At 44.0% G+C, this 20,612-nt stretch overlaps 1 protein-coding gene across 1 annotated transcript in view; it reads left to right on the forward strand.

The window, feature by feature from the left end:
- mgat5b (alpha-1,6-mannosylglycoprotein 6-beta-N-acetylglucosaminyltransferase B) overlaps positions 1 to 20,612 on the forward strand; it is a 43,950-nt gene that overhangs the window by 13,764 nt on the left and 9,574 nt on the right. Inside the window, exons 5-11 of the mRNA XM_084037172.1 lie at positions 925 to 998; positions 2,012 to 2,179; positions 3,573 to 3,737; positions 6,946 to 7,115; positions 15,243 to 15,374; positions 16,919 to 17,052; positions 18,372 to 18,502. Coding sequence (XP_083893298.1) covers positions 925 to 998; positions 2,012 to 2,179; positions 3,573 to 3,737; positions 6,946 to 7,115; positions 15,243 to 15,374; positions 16,919 to 17,052; positions 18,372 to 18,502 — 974 coding nt within the window. The remainder of the gene's footprint in view (positions 1 to 924; positions 999 to 2,011; positions 2,180 to 3,572; positions 3,738 to 6,945; positions 7,116 to 15,242; positions 15,375 to 16,918; positions 17,053 to 18,371; positions 18,503 to 20,612) is intronic.

Consider the following 20,612-nt stretch of genomic DNA (forward strand, 5'->3'; position numbering starts at 1 on the left):
TAAACAAGGCGGCTCCCAACCTGAGCTCGGCTCTGACAGCAGCGGGCGGTAGCAGCACGTTAGTCAGGAGAAGTCCGCCGTCGTCGAGATAATCAGACAGAATGGCGGGCAATTATTTGCCTGTGATTGTGCTCCTCGACGTCTGGATACGGAGACGCTACTGCTCCTTTTTAATTAGGCTCACTATGAGAGGGGGAAGGAGGGGAAAGGAAGGAGTGAGAGTGGAGGAAAGAGAAGAAGGGAGCAAACAAAGATCATGGGGGGCGACTTTTATGAATCACTAATGCAGTCCATCCATCGTAAAGCCAGCGAGGAAGGTGGAACAGAGACTTGGCCGTTCAGCAGGGGAGGCCAAGACAAATAGACTTAAAGCCCATGGGGGAAGTGCTTTTAAGACCCTTTTGATCGATATAAGCCCTGTTCATCTCCGGAGGTCCAAGGCTGGTGATCATTTATCTATTTATACATATAAATTGTATGGAGCTGGGAGTCCTTATGTAAATCTGACAGAATATTCTAGATAACAAAACTGCTACTTTGATTTGCTCGACCAACAAAAAAAAATCACTGTGGATATTTTGGGTGTACCTTGACAGCTTGTTTTTATCACCTTCCTCTTCATGTTTGACTTTTGCATCTGTGGAAGAAAAAAAACAACCGAAGGAAGCAAATGTGTTTTTCTGCCAGTGTGTGTGTGTGTGTTTTTTGTGTGTGTTTTTTGTGTGTGTGTGTGTGTGTGTGTGTGTGTGTGTGTGTGTGTGTGTGTGTGTGTGTGTGTGTGTGTGTGTGTGTGTGTGTGTGTGTGTGTGTGTGTGTGTGTGTGTGTGTGTGTGTGTGTGTGTGTGTGTGTGTGTGTGTGTGTGTGTGTGTGTGTGTGTGTGTGGAGGCTTTGATGAATCCCTGCGCTTCTCTTTTCTCCTGCAGTCAGGGATGGAACATTAGGACAATGTGAGATTCCTAAAGATCCCCGTTATCCAGACTGCACCGGCAAGATGGATGTAAGTCTTCACACTGCATCTCACTTAAGTCCCAGCTATTTCACACCCAGATGGACTATCACGCCAACCTTTCTCTGGGACTTATCTGGGCTCAGCATATATTCTGTATAATCAGACGTATGGCTCATTTGTGGAGAACTGGTTTGCCTGAGCGACAAAAAAAATACAGAAAAGAATAAAACAAAACTTATTTTTATAAACACATTGCATATACTGTATATATACTGTATGAATTACAGCCTTGAGCAGCAGGATGTGTGCAGGATATAGGCATAAACAACACAGCATGGCCACAGAAATGTTCTAAGAAAGGCTTTTGAGACAATGTGTGAAAGATGTGCACCTTCTGTTCAGTATATAACTGAAGCCCAGCATATAGAGATGCATGCATGTGCAAGGTGCACCGCTGGTTAGTATGCTTAGTATCACAAGGATGTTTGTGCCTGGACCATAGGAATGTTTGAATGCACTAAACACACAGATAAGAGACGTTCTAGTTTGCGTGGATCACACCGGCTTCCTGCTTCAGTGGTTTCAGGCGTTTTTTTGTTTTCTGTTCGGTCAGCGAAAAACAACACAAGGCCTCTGCTCTGGAGCGGGAGATGTTCCTCTCTAGCATCTCAGCAAAACCATTTTTAAATACTCCGCCTGCTCCCTCCCCTCGGATGTCCACTCTTTGCAGCCTTCGGTGCATGTCGGGAAACGAGTCGACCTGAACGCCACGAACAAAATCTGCCTTTATCACGTTATCCTGCTGGATGACCTCATCGGGCTGTTTTGCTGACTCCACCTGTGAGCAGGAAGCCATGAAGACTCGTATAATAATCTGATGTACTTGACCACCGGTTCATCACCCAGAAAAGATCTTATAAAAGTTTTTCTTCTTCTTTGGGTTCAAAATGGATCGGGAACACACGGGATGTATTTTAAACCAGCCTTCAGTCAAATGTGAGGGATTGCTGCTCCACAAGTATGTTTAAGAGACGACAACTCAGGGTTTTTTTGTCTTCCAGTGGATGCGCGCCCGTTGGACCTCAGACCCTTGCTACGCCTTCTACGGCGTGGACGGCTCGGACTGCTCCTTCCTCGCCTACCTGAGCGAGGTGGAGTGGTTCTGCCCCCCGCTGGCCTGGAGGAACCAGACCGCCACACCCACGCTGAAGCCTCCGCCCAAGACACAAGTAACGTCTCTATATCCAATCATATTTTAATTCCACAAAAAAACACAGTTAGCCGAAGGGGGGGAGCAGTTTGATGTGAATGTAAAATAGTTACCACGGTGACCTTTAGTCCAAGTTGAAAGCACAAAGAGCCGAGAACACAAGTGGGAGGCCGACCAGCGGTCATGACCGTGTCTCTGCACAGCAGATGAAGATCCTGGAGGGAAAAATAACATGAAACCCTGTTTAAAACTTTAGTTTGAAGTCAAAGTCCAATGGATTTATTAAGCACAATATCATACACTGTTGTCATTCAAAGTGCTTTAAAATAAAATAAAATGTAAACAAAAATGAGATAAAATAAAACAATATATAGTAGTTAAACAGCTTAAACCTACAGAAGCAAAACAAAAGAGAATAATCCAAAACTATAAAAGGACGAGATTAAAACTGAGGTGGTGTTATGTACTTACTTGACTCCACTTATCAAAGTGAAAGAGAGCTACTGTGACTTTGGTAGCTTGATGCTAATGCTACATGCATTTAACCTATTCCACAAGTTGTTTTTTTAATTTTTATGGATAGCTCCCGGGAGAATCTGAAGACACCGTCTCTCACTGGGCCGTCATTCCCAGTTTTCATAGCTGTTTGCCTTTTTTGTCATCGCGTCATTTACTTTTCATGCTGCTTGTAATCACCCCTCAAGGTCTATTCCCACCGTTCCCTCCCTCTCATCCCTGCAGTAACGCACAGCCGGCACAATTAATTCTGCGGCCCTACCGTCCGCTCTAATTGCCAGCCTGTATTCACTGAGACTAATCCCCGGCGCCTCCCTTGGGTGCTCTGCATTTTTGCTGCGCCGCACACAACTTCGCTCCAGAGAGCCATAATTCACCTGCATTGTGAGAGTACAGTACACGTCTGCATATTGATTTTGTCTGTTGGAGAATCGCCTTTTTTATGGCGTTGCGGAGTTGCAGACGGTCTGTGTTTGCGTCTGAATTCTCCTCCGTACATCTATAAGTCCTCCGCTCTCCCCCCCCCCGTGCACTTACTGCATTGATTAATACTCGCATGCTGCTATTGTGCTGCGATGCAGTGATTATAGTGGGCGACGGAGGAGATGTAAAATGGGAGCAGACTATTTATGAGGATGATCCAGGAATCCCTCAGGCAACCTGTCTGAAAGGCCCGGCCCCAGGGCTCCAGCAGATAACTGGATACGACAGGCTTCCTGTGCTATATATACAGTCTCTAATAAAAAGAGGTCCACTTGTAGTTCGCAGCATCCCACCCCCTTCTGCTTCAGGAGAAATCTGAATAACAAGTATGTTCTGGTGTAGAACATCTGTACAGTAGGTCTACATAAAGAAATGGCAGTAATATATATGTTTTTACTGCTCCTGTCTTCCAGGCCGTCTTCAGGTCCGACGTCGGGTCTCTGCTGGAGCAGGTGGGAGCCGGGAAGGAGTCTCTGAGCTTCATGAAGAGACGCATACGCAGGATGGCGGCGCAGTGGGCCTCGGCCGCTCGCCGCCTGGACGACAAGCTCCGCGAGCAGCGGAGGGAGCAGAAAAGGGTGAGGATGAATATGCTTCTGCAAACACACTCGAGGATGAAAGTGTGGGACGAGAGAACAAGGCCGTGTTGTGGTTTCATCTTTTTTCAAAGTGGCTTTTCTCTCGGTTCCAACAGCTTCTTAATTGTAACTCTAGAAACATATTTTTCCAAATCCAAATTTAGGCATTAAAGAGTGAGGAGAAGGGGAAAAAAAGTCTTGGAAACTCACAAGATGTTTTGGATGAAACATCAGACAAGCAGACAGCTCTTTAATGGCCGCATGCTGGGCCGCTGTGGTACCGGAGCAGCAGCGGGTTTGTTGGACTAACATCATCTTTCATCTCCAGCAACTCGGCGTAAACCGCAAAAAAAAAAATGTGGAGTTACAGACGTGAGAAGATGATGAGTAGCTCCGAGCAGGAGCCGGCTTTAATGCCCTTTCATCGCTGACATTTACAGGGACATTTCCACAAAGTGTCAAAGAGTGCTGGAATAGAAGCACATTAAATAACCTTTACAACACACTGTGACTTAATGGGAGTTAACCCAGAGAATCTACTGTAAAAGTTGCATGAAATAATCCGATATTATGCAGAACTTCCACACCTTCATCCCTTGATTGCAGTTATTTTTTGCCTTTTTTGTGTGATGATGTCACAATATGGTTTGTTCGGTGTTGAAATGCTGCCGGTGGGGGGCCAGCATGTCTTCTTCTGCTTTGAGCTGCTCTGGTTTTTGTAGTTTTTAGAAAAAATAAGCTGCTGTTAAACGCAGAAGCAACTCTACATTATGTCCTTGCATTTACATTTATACGCCTGTATCGGCGCCTGACACGTACCAACATATGACTAACGCCGCCCACGCGAGAGCCGAGCTGTTAAGGAGAGCGTCGGAGACCACACATGGGGAAAATTATGCGATGTGATGTGTAATATACAATAATCATATTCATGAGATGTACAGCCGTGCATTAAAAGGGGCGCTCCGTCCTTTTAGCTCATCAAGTGGTTTTCTGATGACATCACAGTGTGGCTTCAGACTTCAGAAGATCATAAAAGCACCTTTTAGTCAACAGCTCTGCAGGGAGGGGATGTAATCATATCTATACGCATGAAATGACTCATCATACATGCAGCATTTCTTGTGTCGTGTAGGTTTTCTTCTCGTGGTGACGAGGCCGTCGACTGTTTCTCGCTTCACACAGGAATTGTGGATTTCTCTCCTCGAATCTCTCTCTCCGCAGCTGAAAAGCGGTTTGATGCTCCAAAAAGCGTGAACGAAACACGAGTAAATGAAAGAAATGACTCTGTAGTGTTTTGCTTTTTGTAAACGAGCTGACGGCATCCTGTCTTTGGGCTGTGTGTTTGTTTTATCAGCTTCTTTCTTCAGTCGGATAAATCAAAAGACCGTTCTGCTAATAGCAATTCACTGCTTCCTCCCCACTGGGGAGACGGCTTTGTTTATAGTAATGGTGTGTTTGACATCAATGGTTACTGTCCATTAACCAGAGCTTGCAGGCTTGGCTTCCATCGCTGAAGCACAAATACAGAAATAGAAAGATTCGTGGAGACGAGAGATGTTTTATGGAACTGACCTGTCTCCGTTTGTTTTCTGCTTCCTCTTCTGAGTTTTTTCCCCCCCCGTAGATCATCTGGCGACACAAAAATGACTTTCATAAAGTTTAGTGAAGCATCCATCTGTCGTCACGCACCAAACGTTTGGAACAAACTTCCAACACAAATAAGACACTCAGCTTCTGTCGATCGCAGCTGCTCAGAAGTCATTTTTACAATCCGGCTTTTAATTAATGCTTTATCGTGATCATTTTATTTATATTACTAGTATTATTCTATTTCAGACTTTGTTATGTTATTGATTTTACACCTTGTGTCCCCTGTTAAATACAGTTACTGATTTGTTCCTCTTGTGAAGCATTTTGAGCTGCATTTTATGATGTGAAATTATTTATTAGTCTGTGGTTTGTTGACTTTGTCTCTGGTTCTCCTGCTTTCTGGTACGTGGGAACAATGTCAAAGGATTGGAGGGGTGAACAGACTTATTCTCAGCTGTTGTCCCACCCACCGTCCTTCTCTTCCCTCCAAAAAGTAAAAACCTATTACCAAATATAATAATCAATCATTTTGACTGCCAAAAGTGTGACTATGATGGGATTTCATTTGGTGAAACCATCAGGAGTCCAAATGAAATGTCCTTTCCTATAAGATTTGCTGTGTGAACTCCTTCCCCTCCGCCAAAAGGAGAGCGCTGCCCGACCACATTATCACGGTCGTTCAGGCAGAGAGTTTTATATCTGACACGTGGGACTCGCACATGTGTAGGGCGCTACAGGCGAAACAACAAGCCATTGCATCAGCAGTGAGGGAGACGAGATCAGATTGGTATCGGAGAAAAACAGGGTTTTAGTCCGAAAAAAGCAGTTTTTGTGAAAGATGGAGAAAAGTCTAGACGCAAAAGCTCATTAAGATCGTTCTAAAGCAGCTTTGTTGAAACATGAATCCGCAGCTCTATTCAGAAATGATAATTCAAGGGAAATTTGAGAACATCTTTTGTCCTTTCTGTGTGTGAAAGACTGAGAAGAGCAAGATGACGGGTGTGTTGAAGTAAAAGGTGGAGAGAGAACATTCTCATGCCTTTTAAAAGGAGTAGTAGATGAATAAAATGGTATTTTTCATGACAAATAGTTCTAAAAAAAAAAAAGGAAAATCTAATTTCATTACATATTTAACAGCCATGTAAATTCCATCCTTCCCCATCAGCAATTAAACCACTCGTGTATCGTTCTGCATATCAATTAGCGCTCAGCGGGTCAGCTTCATTTCCACTCCGCGCACGGTTGGTTGTGTTTCTTAGGAGTTGCTCGGTGTGACGACGCTGTCACTCTGCTTCCTCTCCTTCCTCTTCCTTAGAGACTCAACTCACTTTAAAATGTCACATCACCGATCCATGCCACATATCTGAAATCATTCCTGTGTGAATCCTTTGAACCGTTTTGTGAAAATTGCTCTCACAAAAATCTCAATTATTCACCATGCACGAGTGGAGATGGTCTGAATGCAAAACACACACACACAAAAAAAAGATGGAAATAAATATTTTTCCTCTTCAATAGCGGTGCAGAAACGCTCTAACAAAAAAACGTACACTTTGCATTAATGAAACACAATGCTCTTGCCTTGACATTTCTCCTTTTTCCATCCTGCATTCAGATTCTGGTTCATGTGGGCTTTCTGACGGAGGAGTCTGGGGATGTGTTCAGTCCCAAAGTGCTGAAGGGGGGTCCTCTGGGTGAGATGGTGCAATGGGCCGACATCCTCACAGCCCTCCATGTGCTGGGACACAACCTCAAGGTCTCCGTTTCTCTCAAAGAGCTACATGGGTACGTTTCACATGTGATTTATTCCCCTCTGACACGTTATTTATCGTGTGTGTGAGTGCGTGTGCACCTCTGCGTCCGTCCACGGCTAATCTCGCATTCTGTTGGTGCAAACTGAGCGATGCTTTGGTTCGCCCGCTACGGCTGCACGCTCAACGACCTCATGTGGTTGCGGTGACAAACGGACCCCCGCCCGGTTACTGATAACACAGCTGAGTGCATCGCCGAACCCGTAGACTCGGTCTACAGGTCTGGCTGACCCCCAAAGAGTGAATCGACTGCCCAATCTCTCACTGGAATCGACGCAGTAACGTGAAAATGTGGAAATAAAATACATTTTAATGTATGATTCATGAATAACAACATGGCTGTTTCAAAATCAAAGGTTAGGCCTACATTTATTAATCAAGCACTCACATAAGAATGCAGCACCATCGGATTTATGTTTTTAATCAGGACTGAAAGTTCTATTTACAACCACAAAAAGCAGGAAAAGAACGTCTCTCCACTGATTTCCACTCATCTGTGTCTTTGTATCAAGTGTACTCGGGTATTTTTGAGGAAATACACTTTAAACCTAAATGGACTCTGAACTGTAGATATGAAAATGAGAGAGTCTCTGTTGTGTGAGATGTTCAAGTGGAAAAACATGATGGATAGAGAGAGATCTACTTCCTGATGTCATTTCTACGCTGAAGGCAGAACTGCTGCAGTCGATGTTCAATAATAATAATGTTGTTTCTCCCGTCCGTATTTAATGTGAGCTTCTGTGGGGCGTCGATGCAGGAATCATTTGTTTTTTTACTATTATTGGTTGAATGTATTATTTGTTGTGGATCACCTTTGGCCACATAGATTAGCTCCTTCCTGCTGGTTCAGCCCGAGGGCTCCACAGCATCTCTGCAGCTTGTGCACCTCCTTCCTGCTGCAGCTCGCCGGCTACGCAGCGATAACGGGGCTTGTCGCTCGTCATCACACACACACACACACACACACACACACACACACACACACACACACACACACACACACACAGAGAACATGCCTTCCAGTCAGACGGGCGAGATGGTTTCATCTAAAAATATCAGAATATTGATTGTCACACTGGTGAGGTGCAATCAGAGTTGTTCTGGTCCTGTTTCTCACGTCGGGATATTTCAGAACGGCTCCATCTTCACGCCAGCTGCTCGGGGAAATGACTGTTTACAAGAGATGTGTCGTCGATTCTTGTAGTCGGTGGTGTGAAGCCGAAGCAGAGAGGCTGATGATATTGCGCGCTTGTTATCGAGCACTTTCTCCCATGCTGTAGGGAAGAGGTAAAGGCATCGATGAGTTGGAGCTGCCCTTTTGGTCCTAAATGTGTGAAGAAGGCTGCTTTGATAAGAGTAGACCTGCTTCTGCTTGCCGTGCTGTTATTTACCCCACTAATTGGTGTCATGGTGTATTGAATCACTGCAGTCTTTCCCTTCTGGGAATACCATCAAAAATGTAAAAGAAAACCGATGCAGAAGATGCAACATCAGCCAAGGTTATTACACCAACAGACGAAAATAGTCCCTGTGTGTGTGTGTGTGTGTGTGTGTGTGTGTGTGTGTGTGTGTGTGTGTGTGTGTGTGTGTGTGTGTGTGTGTGTGTGTGTGTGTGTGTGTGTGTGTGTGTGTGCAGCGAGATACTTTATTGATATATGTACATTTTTATAAGTGTGCAGTGGCGTTCTATTAGAGGTGATATTCTTCTCTATTCATCAGGAAATGAAATATTCACCCTTAAAGAAAATATATAATGGAGCTGAAATTGACGGCAGGTGGATCCCAGTCTCTCATGGCCATCCTGAATTGGCCAGTTAATGGTAGATGCTGAACATAAACCACAAATCCTCTTCCCGTGACCGTTAATGAAGAGAAAAATACATTTCTCTGCATCCCCTACTCCCCCACCCGCTATCAAATTGACAGATCATTACGTGGGTTATGTGCGTCCAGATTCCCTCAGGCTCGTATCTATTTACGCTCCACACTCTTCACTTTCCCACCCGAGCCTTCGGAAGGCGTTTAATACCACTGACTGGCCTGCTGCGGATCGTTGATGTGTTCGGTGTTTTCTTTCCGACTGGGCGGATTAGCCACAACAGGAGGCGGCAGAAACGCCGTCAGTCAAGCTGTTGGTTTTGCATCACGTAATTGCCTCTAATTGGCAACCTTCTCTGGTGGCTTCACTGAGTCGACTGTTTGTCTGGCATCGTTCCCTCGCCCCCCTGCCTAGATAACGCATCCCTCCTCCATCTAAAGAAGATGGACAAATTCAAGCAAAGCGATTCAAACACGTCTTCTGGATGACCTCATTCACCTGATGCTGCTGTTATGGTTGCAGTTGCTTTAGTTTCTGTCTTTCTGGCTGCTTGTCTTTGGTTGGGCTCTATGCTAGCTCTGACAGCTTGACGGATTGCGAATGTTAGCATGCTAACAAGCTAAATAAAAATGCATTTCACCTCGCATTCATATTTCATGATGTAACCACTTTCCAGTCATCATCCATCCACTTAAACTAAAGGCGTTATCCATGAAGGGAGGAAATGGAGACAGACGAGAAGGAGGAGGAGCAAAGGGGGAGCGGCAGCAGAGGAACAAGAGAAGAAGTAGTCCCTACACTAACGGAGGTGGAGACCGAAGTGGCTGTTTCAAGCACAGAGGGGGAGGAGCCCACAGCAAAGACAGCTGTCGCCTCCGCTCGGGGGATCTCATCCCCTCCCAAAGTGACGTGGGTAATTAGCCGGAGCCTCAGGAGCAGTGGATGGATGGATGGATGGATGGAAGGAAGGGGGCTTAACAAGTGGGGATTTCACTGTGTTCCTTCCTGCAGACATACAGACATCTCTGAAGTGTGTTTGTGATCAGTAACCCTAAGAAATGATTTCACAAATGTCAAATTGGGGCTTTGTTAACCCAGCAGGCTGAACAGTGGGAGTAATGACAGGCATGTGCAGGGCTTTCTGAAGTGTGAAACACTTAAAATCAAAGCCGACTTTTTCCTGGAGTCTCCAGCAAAGAGCCTTATTACGCTGCCAGTCTCAGGTTGTGCTTTTCCATAAGTGCTGATGCTCTCTCACCCCGCAGCCTTTCCTCTGATTGATGTCCCTTTGCTTCTATGCAAAAACAGCAGCATTGATGAAAGTGGAGATCATCAGTGATGACATCATGAGGATTTGACTTCAGCACAGTGTTGCATGGTGAGGAAATGAGGTCAGCAGTGCAGAGTTGGTGTGATACTCCTTCATTTCAATCATTATAGAGCATGTCGTATTTATAGCAGGTCTTTATTAAAGCATTTAACTAACTGAGCGTTACTTAATATATCTTACCTTTAAAGTTCTGTTTTTTTCTTTTTTTTTTACAGATTTGTTAAATCTTTTTTTAAATGATGAGCTGCTGATTTTGCACTTAAGTCCCTCTTAATAAGTAGAAAAAGCACAACAAAACAAATCTGGATTCACCCCAGATGTTTATTTTATTGATATTCTTTTTCACATGAATGCAGATATTCCTAGTTTTCCTTTTTCATATAATAATAAAAAGCAGAAAGTAATGCACCTTTCTGTATTTACATTAACACAGTGCAATATATGAAGTAAGAGTGCTTGTGTGTGCTGTCATAGCAACCGTTTCCGGGGGGCTGAATGGTAGCCAGATACTGCACATCAAAGTGACACATCAGCTGCATCTGATCACAACAGCGTCAACATCTGAGTCTCTCGTGTGTTATTCTGCGGTCTCGAGTGGTCGATTAGCATGCCATGCTCCATTCCCTTCACACACACACACACACACACACACACACACACATACATACACACACACACACACAGACACACACACACACCCCCAGCCGCCCTGCAGCCCTCTGTAAACCAGCTGAACCCCCCCAGCCTCAACCCTCATACCTACCTGTTAATCTGCCGATTCCCCTCACTGTTGGACACATCCGCCCTGCAATGCAGTGAAGTGTGTGTGTGTGTGTGTGTGTGTGTGTTGTGTCTCTGGCTCTCTCCATTCCCCCCAAAACTAGTGGGTTGCCATGGTGCCAGTGGCCAGCTGTGAAACAGAGAAATTGTGCCCGATGGTTGTCGAATGATGTCAGGAAATTGATGTCTTGCACCTTTTTCTCCATCGTTCTCTCTTGCAATCCATCTCAACTTAATGCTCCCGTCTGAAGTCTGAGCAGGTCATTAGACATTATATTAAAAGAGATCTTTTTTATTTTCCTGCAGAGCTCGCTTTCATACTATTTGAATAAAAATAATTTATCTTACTCACAATTTCCGTCTGTGCAGTCGGAAGCTGCCTGATGCGGCTGATTCCTAAGTACCGTCTCCGGTGTCATCCAAAAACCTGTTAAAAACACATTTAGGAACATAAAGTTGGACACGGTGTGATGTCTCCTGAAACAACACTGTAATTGCGTTTTTAATATTCAGTGTCACGTCGACACTAAGCTGAGCTCTTGGACGTGTTAACGCTGCTGAGAGGAATAAACTACATCCGCTGTGTTTATCGCGGCAAAGCAAAGTTTCACAAATATGAGACGGTGTGGCTCTTTTTTTTTTTTATGTGTTTTTAATCGTTTTGGACGTCAGTGGAGCCGTAAATCACGGAGGCAAACGCTGCATCACGGTTTGGCTACACAGACGGTAATTGTTAGAAGGATCCATCCTGAGATTTGTTGATGATAATAAAATGATTAAATAATGCCGGGCTGCGTGTGCAGCTGTGAAGGAGATAAAGAGGGATGGAGTTGTTTGTGCCTGTGTGTGTGTGTGTGTGTGTGTGTGTGTGTGTGTGTGTGTGTGTGTGTGTGTGTGTGTGTGTGTGTGTGTGTGTGTGTGTGTGTGTGTGTGTGTGTGTGTGTGTGTGTGTGTGTGTGTGTGTGTGTGTGTGTGTGTGTGTGTGTGTGTGTGTGTGTGTGTGTGTGTGCTCCCTTTTCCACACTCCTGGCTTCTTAATGCACTTTAATCCCTTTACTCTTCCCTTAAAGTTTCCCCGGATTTGCATATATCCAATTAAAGCTCAGAACTGCAGCAGCTTCAGTGGATCTGTGAGGAGCGGAGTCACGTACAGTCACTGTAATACATCTGCTCCCGCATTAAACTCTGAGAGGCCATAAAGGCCATAATTCAGACTTAAATTGCCCCCCCTCACACACACACACACACACACACACACACACACACACACACACACACGCATATGATTTATACTACAGACAAAACCGTATGTGATGGAAAGAATCCACAATCTTGTGCGTTTGAATTGGTCACAAAAAGCATCTTTGGCAGTTTGGGGGTGTGTGTGTGTGTGTGTGTGTGTTTCCACCACTTTAGTACATAATCGTAGTGCAAATGTGTGTTTTTGTCGGTGTTGTGGTCCCAAAGAACTCTTTCACGCTACCTTTTATAAAAGTTTTGACAAAAGGGCCTCATGTCACATTATCTTGACATCCATTCAGCTGCACTCGGACATGCACTTATTTTTTCTTGTTGCTCTACTGTTTTCTTACTCTTTCTTCTCTCAAACACAATGCTACCTTGATCCCAACTGAAAGCAAGAAATCTCTGAAGCTGCAACTAATATGTCCCCAATATGCAGTCGTAGTAACGAACTTAGTGATCAACGTAGAAAAGTTGGTTGGCTGCATGAAAGTCTTCCTGTGGTAATCACCTGGCAGCTAGACCGCATCGCCTCCACCTGGCTGCGTAATGGGGAACAGACACACAGCTTAAGTGACGAGCGTGTTTTGTTTGTGTAAGCACCGGCGTGCCCGGGTGTGTACCTTTGACTGATGAAACCGCAGCTTAAAGCCTCGTCGGCCGATGCTCTCCTGCTCATTATCTCGCCTGCTGCCGGGGAAGCGGCCGCTGTGTGTGTTTTCACAAGGCTGCAGTCCAGACGGGAATATGTTCACTGTCTAAAGAAAGATCGATAGGCTCTTGTTTTGTAGGTGTGTGTGTCTGTGTGTGTGTGTGTTTCTCATCCATGTAGCGAGAGAAAGAAGGAGTATGAGGTCAAAGGTCTCCAACTACCTTTTGCAAAAACTTTCTTGAAGTGGATGCAGTTTGACAAGATTTAAAAGCTTGAACATGTTCCTTCTCTTCGCTGCTTCCTGCAAGATTGATCATCTCTATGTGTTACAGAGATACGTTCATTGCTTTGCTTTCTTTTGAAATATGAAACATAAACAGAAGCCTATTCAACACCTTTGATAACTGAAGGTTATCTTTTTTACAGATTTACATCCATTCTTTATCTAATGGCAGCATGTGGTTTGGTAGCCACTTTAATGCCTATCATGTCCTCACAGGTACATTATTGTGGTACAAATGTGTGTTTGTGTGTGTTGTGCTCCCAAAGGGCTCTATTATGCTTGTATAATGTGTTTTAAAGGGCTTCATGTCACATTCTCTTGACATCCATTAAACTGCACACTACACAGGTAGTTTACGGATCCGTACATCCACTTACTCTCCTTTTCAACGGCTGAACACTTGCTCTTATAATGAAAACAGACACACTTGATTGATTTTATTCTCAAACACGGTGCCACCTTGATCCCAACTGAAAGCAGAATTCTCTCCGACGCCGCGATGTACTTTGTCATAGCGGACAACACATTTGTATCTCCCGTCTTCTGGTAACATCAGGCTTCTTTTGAAACTGCCGTCGTCTAGGGTTTTTTTATTTTTTATTCCTGCTTTATTTCTTCTGGCAGCAGGTGCTCGACTGATCAAGCCCGTCTGGTTTCCTGCACGGAGGAGAGAAGTAACGAGGGGGGGAATTACATCTATACAACAGTGACTTGCAATTTCACAAAGTTTTCTAACCCTGCGACTAACCCGTAATAAATATGCATGAACACATTGTGTGAAAAACACAAAAAAAATAAGAAAACGGCTATTCTTACACCAGCATGCTGCCTCCAAAATCACCCTTATTACATTATAATGCAATACATTCACTGCAATTTGATTTGAGTGTCCACATTTTATTCCACTTTTGCAACAAACAGAAAAAGTATCACCAACAGCAGGTGGAATAATTTCCCATTATGCAATGCTTCACATTTTAAAGATGCAAAAAAAATGACTGCTGAGTCAGCGATGATGCAAACCGAACCGTCTGAAATCTCACCGTTGCTGCTGACGACTGAGTAAAATATATTTAGATTTCATGGTACAGGAAGTATGGGATGATTGGACGAGCATAGCATGTTGATGTAAAGCAGCTGAAATGTTAACCATGATCACTGGGTCATTTTAGCGTATTAGCATGCTAGCACTCGCTAATTAGCACTGAACACAAAGTACAGCTGAGGCTGATGGGAATACCATGAGTATGTTATCAACCAAAGTATTGGACAGACTGAAATGTTGACCTGATGGTGGTTCAAAATGAAAATAAATGTTATTGTGGTGCTCTAGAAGCTGACGTTTGTAAGGTAAGTGCTCGGATGACATCGTAACAAAGGCGGTTTCCACGCAAATGGCGCTTGAAAGCAACCATCCCTTTGCTTCTGTCGGAGACGACGTGTGGTTAAAGCCGTCTCTCTGAGAACACTGACGTGCTTCACAAACCAAACCGGGCTCTTTCATTCTTCCCGTCTTCAAACACCAAACACATACATGTTCAGAGAAACGGTACAGAACAGCTGTTTTAAAATTCAGCTCTCGTTATAAAGAACCCACGCTAAACACTTGTTGTCGTACAAATGACGAGGCAAGGCGATTTTATTTGTATAGCACCTTTCAACAACAGGGCAATTCAAAGTGCTTTACATAAAACATGAAAAGCACTGGAGGAAAAACATTAAAACAAGCCAATTAAATAACATTAAAAACAAGATTATTAAGGAATAGAAATTACAGTGCAGTATAAGAAGTCCATAGATAGTAGCTGCAGCTGTCTGGAAGTTTCTTTCAGATACGTGGATGAAGAAATACCTTCGCCACGATGTTCTGATTTATAAAACCAGATTATTTTAGTTGATTTATATGTTGTTTTTTGTCTGCATCACCTCTGTTTGATTAAAGTGTTTGCTGTTGTATCCTATTCAGCGCTAAAACGGCCTCTGAACTGTCTGCAGGTTTTTGGGCGTCCCTCCAGGAAGAGGAAGCTGCCCTCTGACAGGCCCGCTGCCCTTTGACCTCATCTACACCGACTATCACGGCCTGCAGCAAATGAAGCAGCACATGGGTCTGTCACTGAGGAGGAACAAGTCAGTCTTTTTTTTTGCTCTTTCTCTCTCTTTGTTTTCCTTTGTTGTATTAGTTTTTGTTACCAGTAATTGCCTTTCTGATGAAATACCCGACCATCGGCTTATCGACTGGCCGGTGTTGCAGACTGGTAGACATCGGGCGGCTAACGTCACAGTGCGTCAGCAAGAATCCTCCTTTAGGGGGATGTAATCTGGCCTCTCTACACGGTGATCAATCAACCAGGTGCTGCCTTCATCACAAACTCTCTTTTATATGTGAGGAAGGGAAGTTGGAGTCTGCTTAATGAACTGGCCTTAAAGCAAGGGCATCATTATGTACGACAATATAAAGTTGTTTGTGTCGTTTTGAATGCTCAAACTAATAATGCACAAGCTTCTGTGCATTCAGTGTTTGGCCTTCAGTTCTGGCTGAGCAGCACTGGAGCGGAGAATAAAAGCAAATCCTCTATTTTTATCCAAACAAAAAACAGATTTTAGGGGTGCTAAATCATTTATATGACACGTCTCACACTTTAAGTTCTCCGAGATGATTCCTGGCAGGGCAGCAGTAAAAAAAAAAAAACCTCCGCTGATTCCAATCAGCGTCAGTCCAAGGTGAGCTGATCGACTAACACTCCTCAGCAGAGTGGAAGACCTATCCTTTAATTTCCTCTACGGCCCTGACGCTGATTGGGGAGGCAGGTTATTGATCTCAGATTGGATTACATCAATTGATTTTTGACTTCCCGGTGTTAATATTCACTGCTGATGAAGTGCTTGTCTTCTTCCTTCGTTGGAAACTAAATGCATTCTGGTCTCCTCTGTTCCTCCCTGGCTTCTCTGTTGGTGTTTGATCAGGGAGGATATGAACGCGACATATTTTAAGTGTTGAAATATCTTCCAGAGTTTAGCCTCTTTTTAAGGTGTTTGACTTTAATTAATTAAATTATCCCAGGCTTGTCCAGGCTGTGTTATGATCTCTGCCAGCAGGGGGCCCCGTGGTGGCTGTGAAACAAGGCTGTGATTTAAGCCTCCGTCGTCTCACCTTGAGGCTTTTTTCATGGGGAAAAATGGGGCTTGTGCTCGTTCAGGGAGGAAATCCAGCATCCATGTAACATTATTAATTCCAGCAGCAAAAGTGAGCTGCAGTCATTAGGCCAGACCATTTAAAGTCCTGTTGCAGACGACATGCTGGACGCCGCAGAGCCCCGACTGGCTCATTAGCCTCAACCATCTTGATTTTCTTCAAAAACGTATGAATTGCGCTCCTCTTTAGACGCTCCGTGTTAGATAAACGGCTGTGAATGTCCCGTCAGGCTACGGCTGCTGTAAATCTGGCCAGCAGGGAGACCAGCTGCGTCTGCCGGAGCAAATAAAACATTCGTCTGGTTCCCTGGCAAAGATATATCGGTGCTATTTTGGGTGAAATAAGCCAAGAATTATTTTTCTCACCCAGTGTTTGTCTCACTCAATCAAGGGGGGGTGGGGGAGACTGTACTATTTGAAAGCCGGAGACGACGTTGATCTAATTTTAGCTCGGCCTACTTCTTCTCCTTTTGTCCCAGGTGCCACATCCGAGTGATTGACACCTTCGGTACTGAGCCGGCTTACAACCACGAGGAGTACGCCACTCTGCACGGCTACCGGACCAACTGGGGCTACTGGAACCTCCACGGCCAGCAGTACATGACCATGTTCCGTACGTGGGCTTTGGTTTTTCTGAGTTTTTCTTTGCTTTCACGGAGGTTGGACATCTGCTTAACGGTCTGCATGAACCCTCTCGGATGATTCGATTCGTGTTGAAGTGTTTCTGCGACTCGAAGCGGGAGCAGATTGCGTGAGACCATAAAATCCACAGACCGTTACATGCAGGTTTTTCTAGCCACAAAGGGATCAGAGCTCGGTGCACCGATCCGACTCTTTGCCTGGGCTTTGGGTTCCGGTCAATAGAGAGGATCCGACGCCAGTGTTGAATTGATTAGCTGTGTTCCTCAGTGTGTAGAAGTGAGTGGGATCGTTGTTTTAGGTGTAAGGCTGGACTCAAACATTACTTTATTAACTACTTCAAGGTAGGTCATTTGGAAGAGACTTTGAACGCATCGCCAAACCGGAAAGTCTCCGTTCAAAGCCGCTCCTACAGAACGCCAAAGAGATCGGCAGAGTGCACGATCAGGAAGTAAGCATCGACAGACAGGGAAGGTCGTCCAATTACTTTCTCCGGCCCAACCTTTTTGATTGGACGGGTTTTTACAGTTCTGACACATTTAATGTATTCATTGCTATCGGTACGTAGAAAGTGTTTCTGAATAGAATCACCTACTCAACCTTTAAATCTAAATTTAACAAATACTTATATGTACCAGCTTGGCCAGTCATACATGCTAGAACGTACACACTCAGAACATTCGCTGCATAATTTGTGAAGTTGGTGAAACTCCAGCCGCTTGTGTCGTCTCCGATTTAATTCAGCGACGATCGCCGCCCCGCTGTTTCCACAATACTTCTATCACAGAGCCGACAACCGCGAACGCTTTCATCTCTGGTTTGACGATTTGACTGAGAATACCGTTTCTCTCTCCTTCCCACTTGACGTCTCCCTGCTGGAGTGAAGTTTCTTTGTGTTGCCTCCTATATCCTGAAAGCTTTGGCACATTAAAGCCGCCATCCAAAACTCTCTGATGGTTAAAACTACAGGAAAGAGTCATTCCTGGTCGTCGACCAACCAATCCGTGCGAATGCAAACACATTGTGTTGTTTATTCAGCTGTTGAAGTTGGAGGTGGAATTGTTTTTACCACACTGATGCAAAGAAATGAATCGGAACAGTTAGTCACTATAAAACATGAATTTCAGCGTAACAGAATCGACGCAGCTCTACTTATTGTTCTGTATTCTTTGCATGCGTCCGCCGTCTGGATCTCCACACTCGCTCCTTTAGTTCCCATCACATTGTTTTTGTGACGTGAAATTGGACGTGTACCTTTTTTGTGTGGCCAATTGCATTGTTTATCCTTGGCAGCCCACACTCCAGATAACTCTTTCATGGGTTTCGTGGCGGAGGAGCTGAACGAGACGGAGCGGCTGAACATTCAGCGGAACAAGGTTAACAATATGGCTGTTGTGTACGGCAAAGAAGCCGGCATGTGGAAGGTCAGTATCACACAACAACGCCCACGGAAACTTTTCTCTTTGTGAAGGATTACAAACAGGATTTAAAGGGCACGACGGGACACGCAGAAAACCTCTAAAAGTCTGCTTTCCTGGAAACTTGAGAGCGCAGTTTAGTTTTATGGGCGATCAGTTTGTCTGAGATAAAGAAAATGCATGAGGAGGATTTGAGTTTAATGGAACCTGGACAAATATGGGCACACAATACAAATGATATACTTTTAGATTCAGTGAGACTTAGCCCCCCGGTGATCCCATTATCCACTGTCAGGCATGAATAAACATCCATAAATCCGCTTAGAAATCATGGGAAAAGAAGATGAATTGTTTTTAGGTCATCTCCTTTACAAAAGTAATCTAGTGAAAGGTTTCTGTATGGATTCATTGCAAACAGGTTGCTAATTGCTAATTTAGCATACCTTTAAATCTGACAATTTGCCAAAATGAGGTGAAATTACAACTTTAAAACCCTGCTTTCCAGGAGTCATGATCCCTCAGCAGCTGACATGACTCTGACAGGCAAATTCAGTGCATCTCATAATTGCTGGAATCATGAGGTTCTTTGACACTAACACAACTTTTAGTTAGGAGAACTTTTGAGAAACCCACTGGATGTTACATTTGCTCTAAACAAGTTTCTCCTCCAGGACTCTGGCCTGGAGTCTGGTGGTAGCGGAACAATTGCTTTTTGTTTAGAGAGTAAATTTGTCCTCCGAGCGACTGGCAGCGTTTCTCATTGTTGCTGTAACTTTGAAGTGAGCTGCAGTCTCCCACAAGGTTTGGTTCACTTCACTGACTGCAGCTTTGTTCCTCCACCAACACAACATTCCCTGTTTTTCTCCCAACAACGTGAGCTGCAGTGTAACATTTGTGCATCTGACAGATGTACTAGCCGGTGGTGTCGGGGTCTCTCCAGACAATGAATCCCCCTCTGGTTGGGAGTCTCTTCCTCCGCCTTTTGAGGTTCTGTAGTTCAGATGAGGAATGTGGGACTTGTAAAGGTCCTGGGAGGGAATAATGACTAATGTTTCATGTCATATTCTCTCTTTTCTCATGAACCTGCATCTCTCTGCTCCACTTCCCTCCTCTTCATACTTCTGTACTCAACCTGTGCTGCTCTGCATTCATCATCCCACAATGCATCATTGATGGATCCACACAGCTCCACGTAAGTGCAGATCTTTTACTGACATTATTGATTCTCCAAATACCAAAAAAAAACGTCTTTTTTTTCGCCTGAAAAGAATATTCCACATCAGTTTTGTTGGCATGAATTGAGTCTTAAATCTATTTGAATGCCAGTTCTGAAAACAGATAATATCAGACAAATATATATAATATCTCCCAACATCTGGATCTATTACTGGAATATGAACTTCTTCTGTAATGTTGGACACAGGAGTATACACATATTTAGATGATGATTCAGAAGTAATAAAGTTTGTCATACTTTCTTTTTCACGCAAAAAATGTGGTCACAATTGTCCCAGAATGAGATTCTTACTTTAAGTAGAAGAAAGTGTGATTTCATCTCCATGTTGCTAGAAGACATTAAAATGGCCTGAGATAAAAAAACGAGGAATAACACTGGGATGACATTTATAAATGATTTATGCCCTGAAGACATATCATTAGTGAATAATTCATAACATTCCCCCAGAAAACCTTTTTGGAAATAAACTAATTCAGTTTTACGTCGGTGAAATGATTCAAGCAAGTTGTCCCAACGGGGCAAAACATGAAGATGTACATTGATTTAAGTGCTTCCTGACTTCACAGGTACAGGAGAGTTCAGTTAGCAAAATGATGTCACAGCGACTTAGAGCAGACTCGGATCACCATTAACCAATACTTTTGTTCAGGCGAGGGTGATACTGTTGGGATTTTCTCCTCTGCCAATTCAAAAGTGCTTGAGTGTGATACTGATGAATCAATTCAATCAAATGATCATAAGTGTGTCGGTTCAGGGGGAACTTTGTATAAAGTAAACATTAAAACAAGAACAAACAAATAAAAACATAACAGACATCAGATATTCTGAGTAATCTGTCCAAACTGCAGGTCAAATGATTAAAAGTCTTGGCGTGGCGAC

This window comes from Eutrigla gurnardus, assembly GCF_963514095.1.
Source record: "Eutrigla gurnardus genome assembly, chromosome: 20".
Lineage (NCBI taxonomy): Eukaryota > Metazoa > Chordata > Actinopteri > Perciformes > Triglidae > Eutrigla > Eutrigla gurnardus.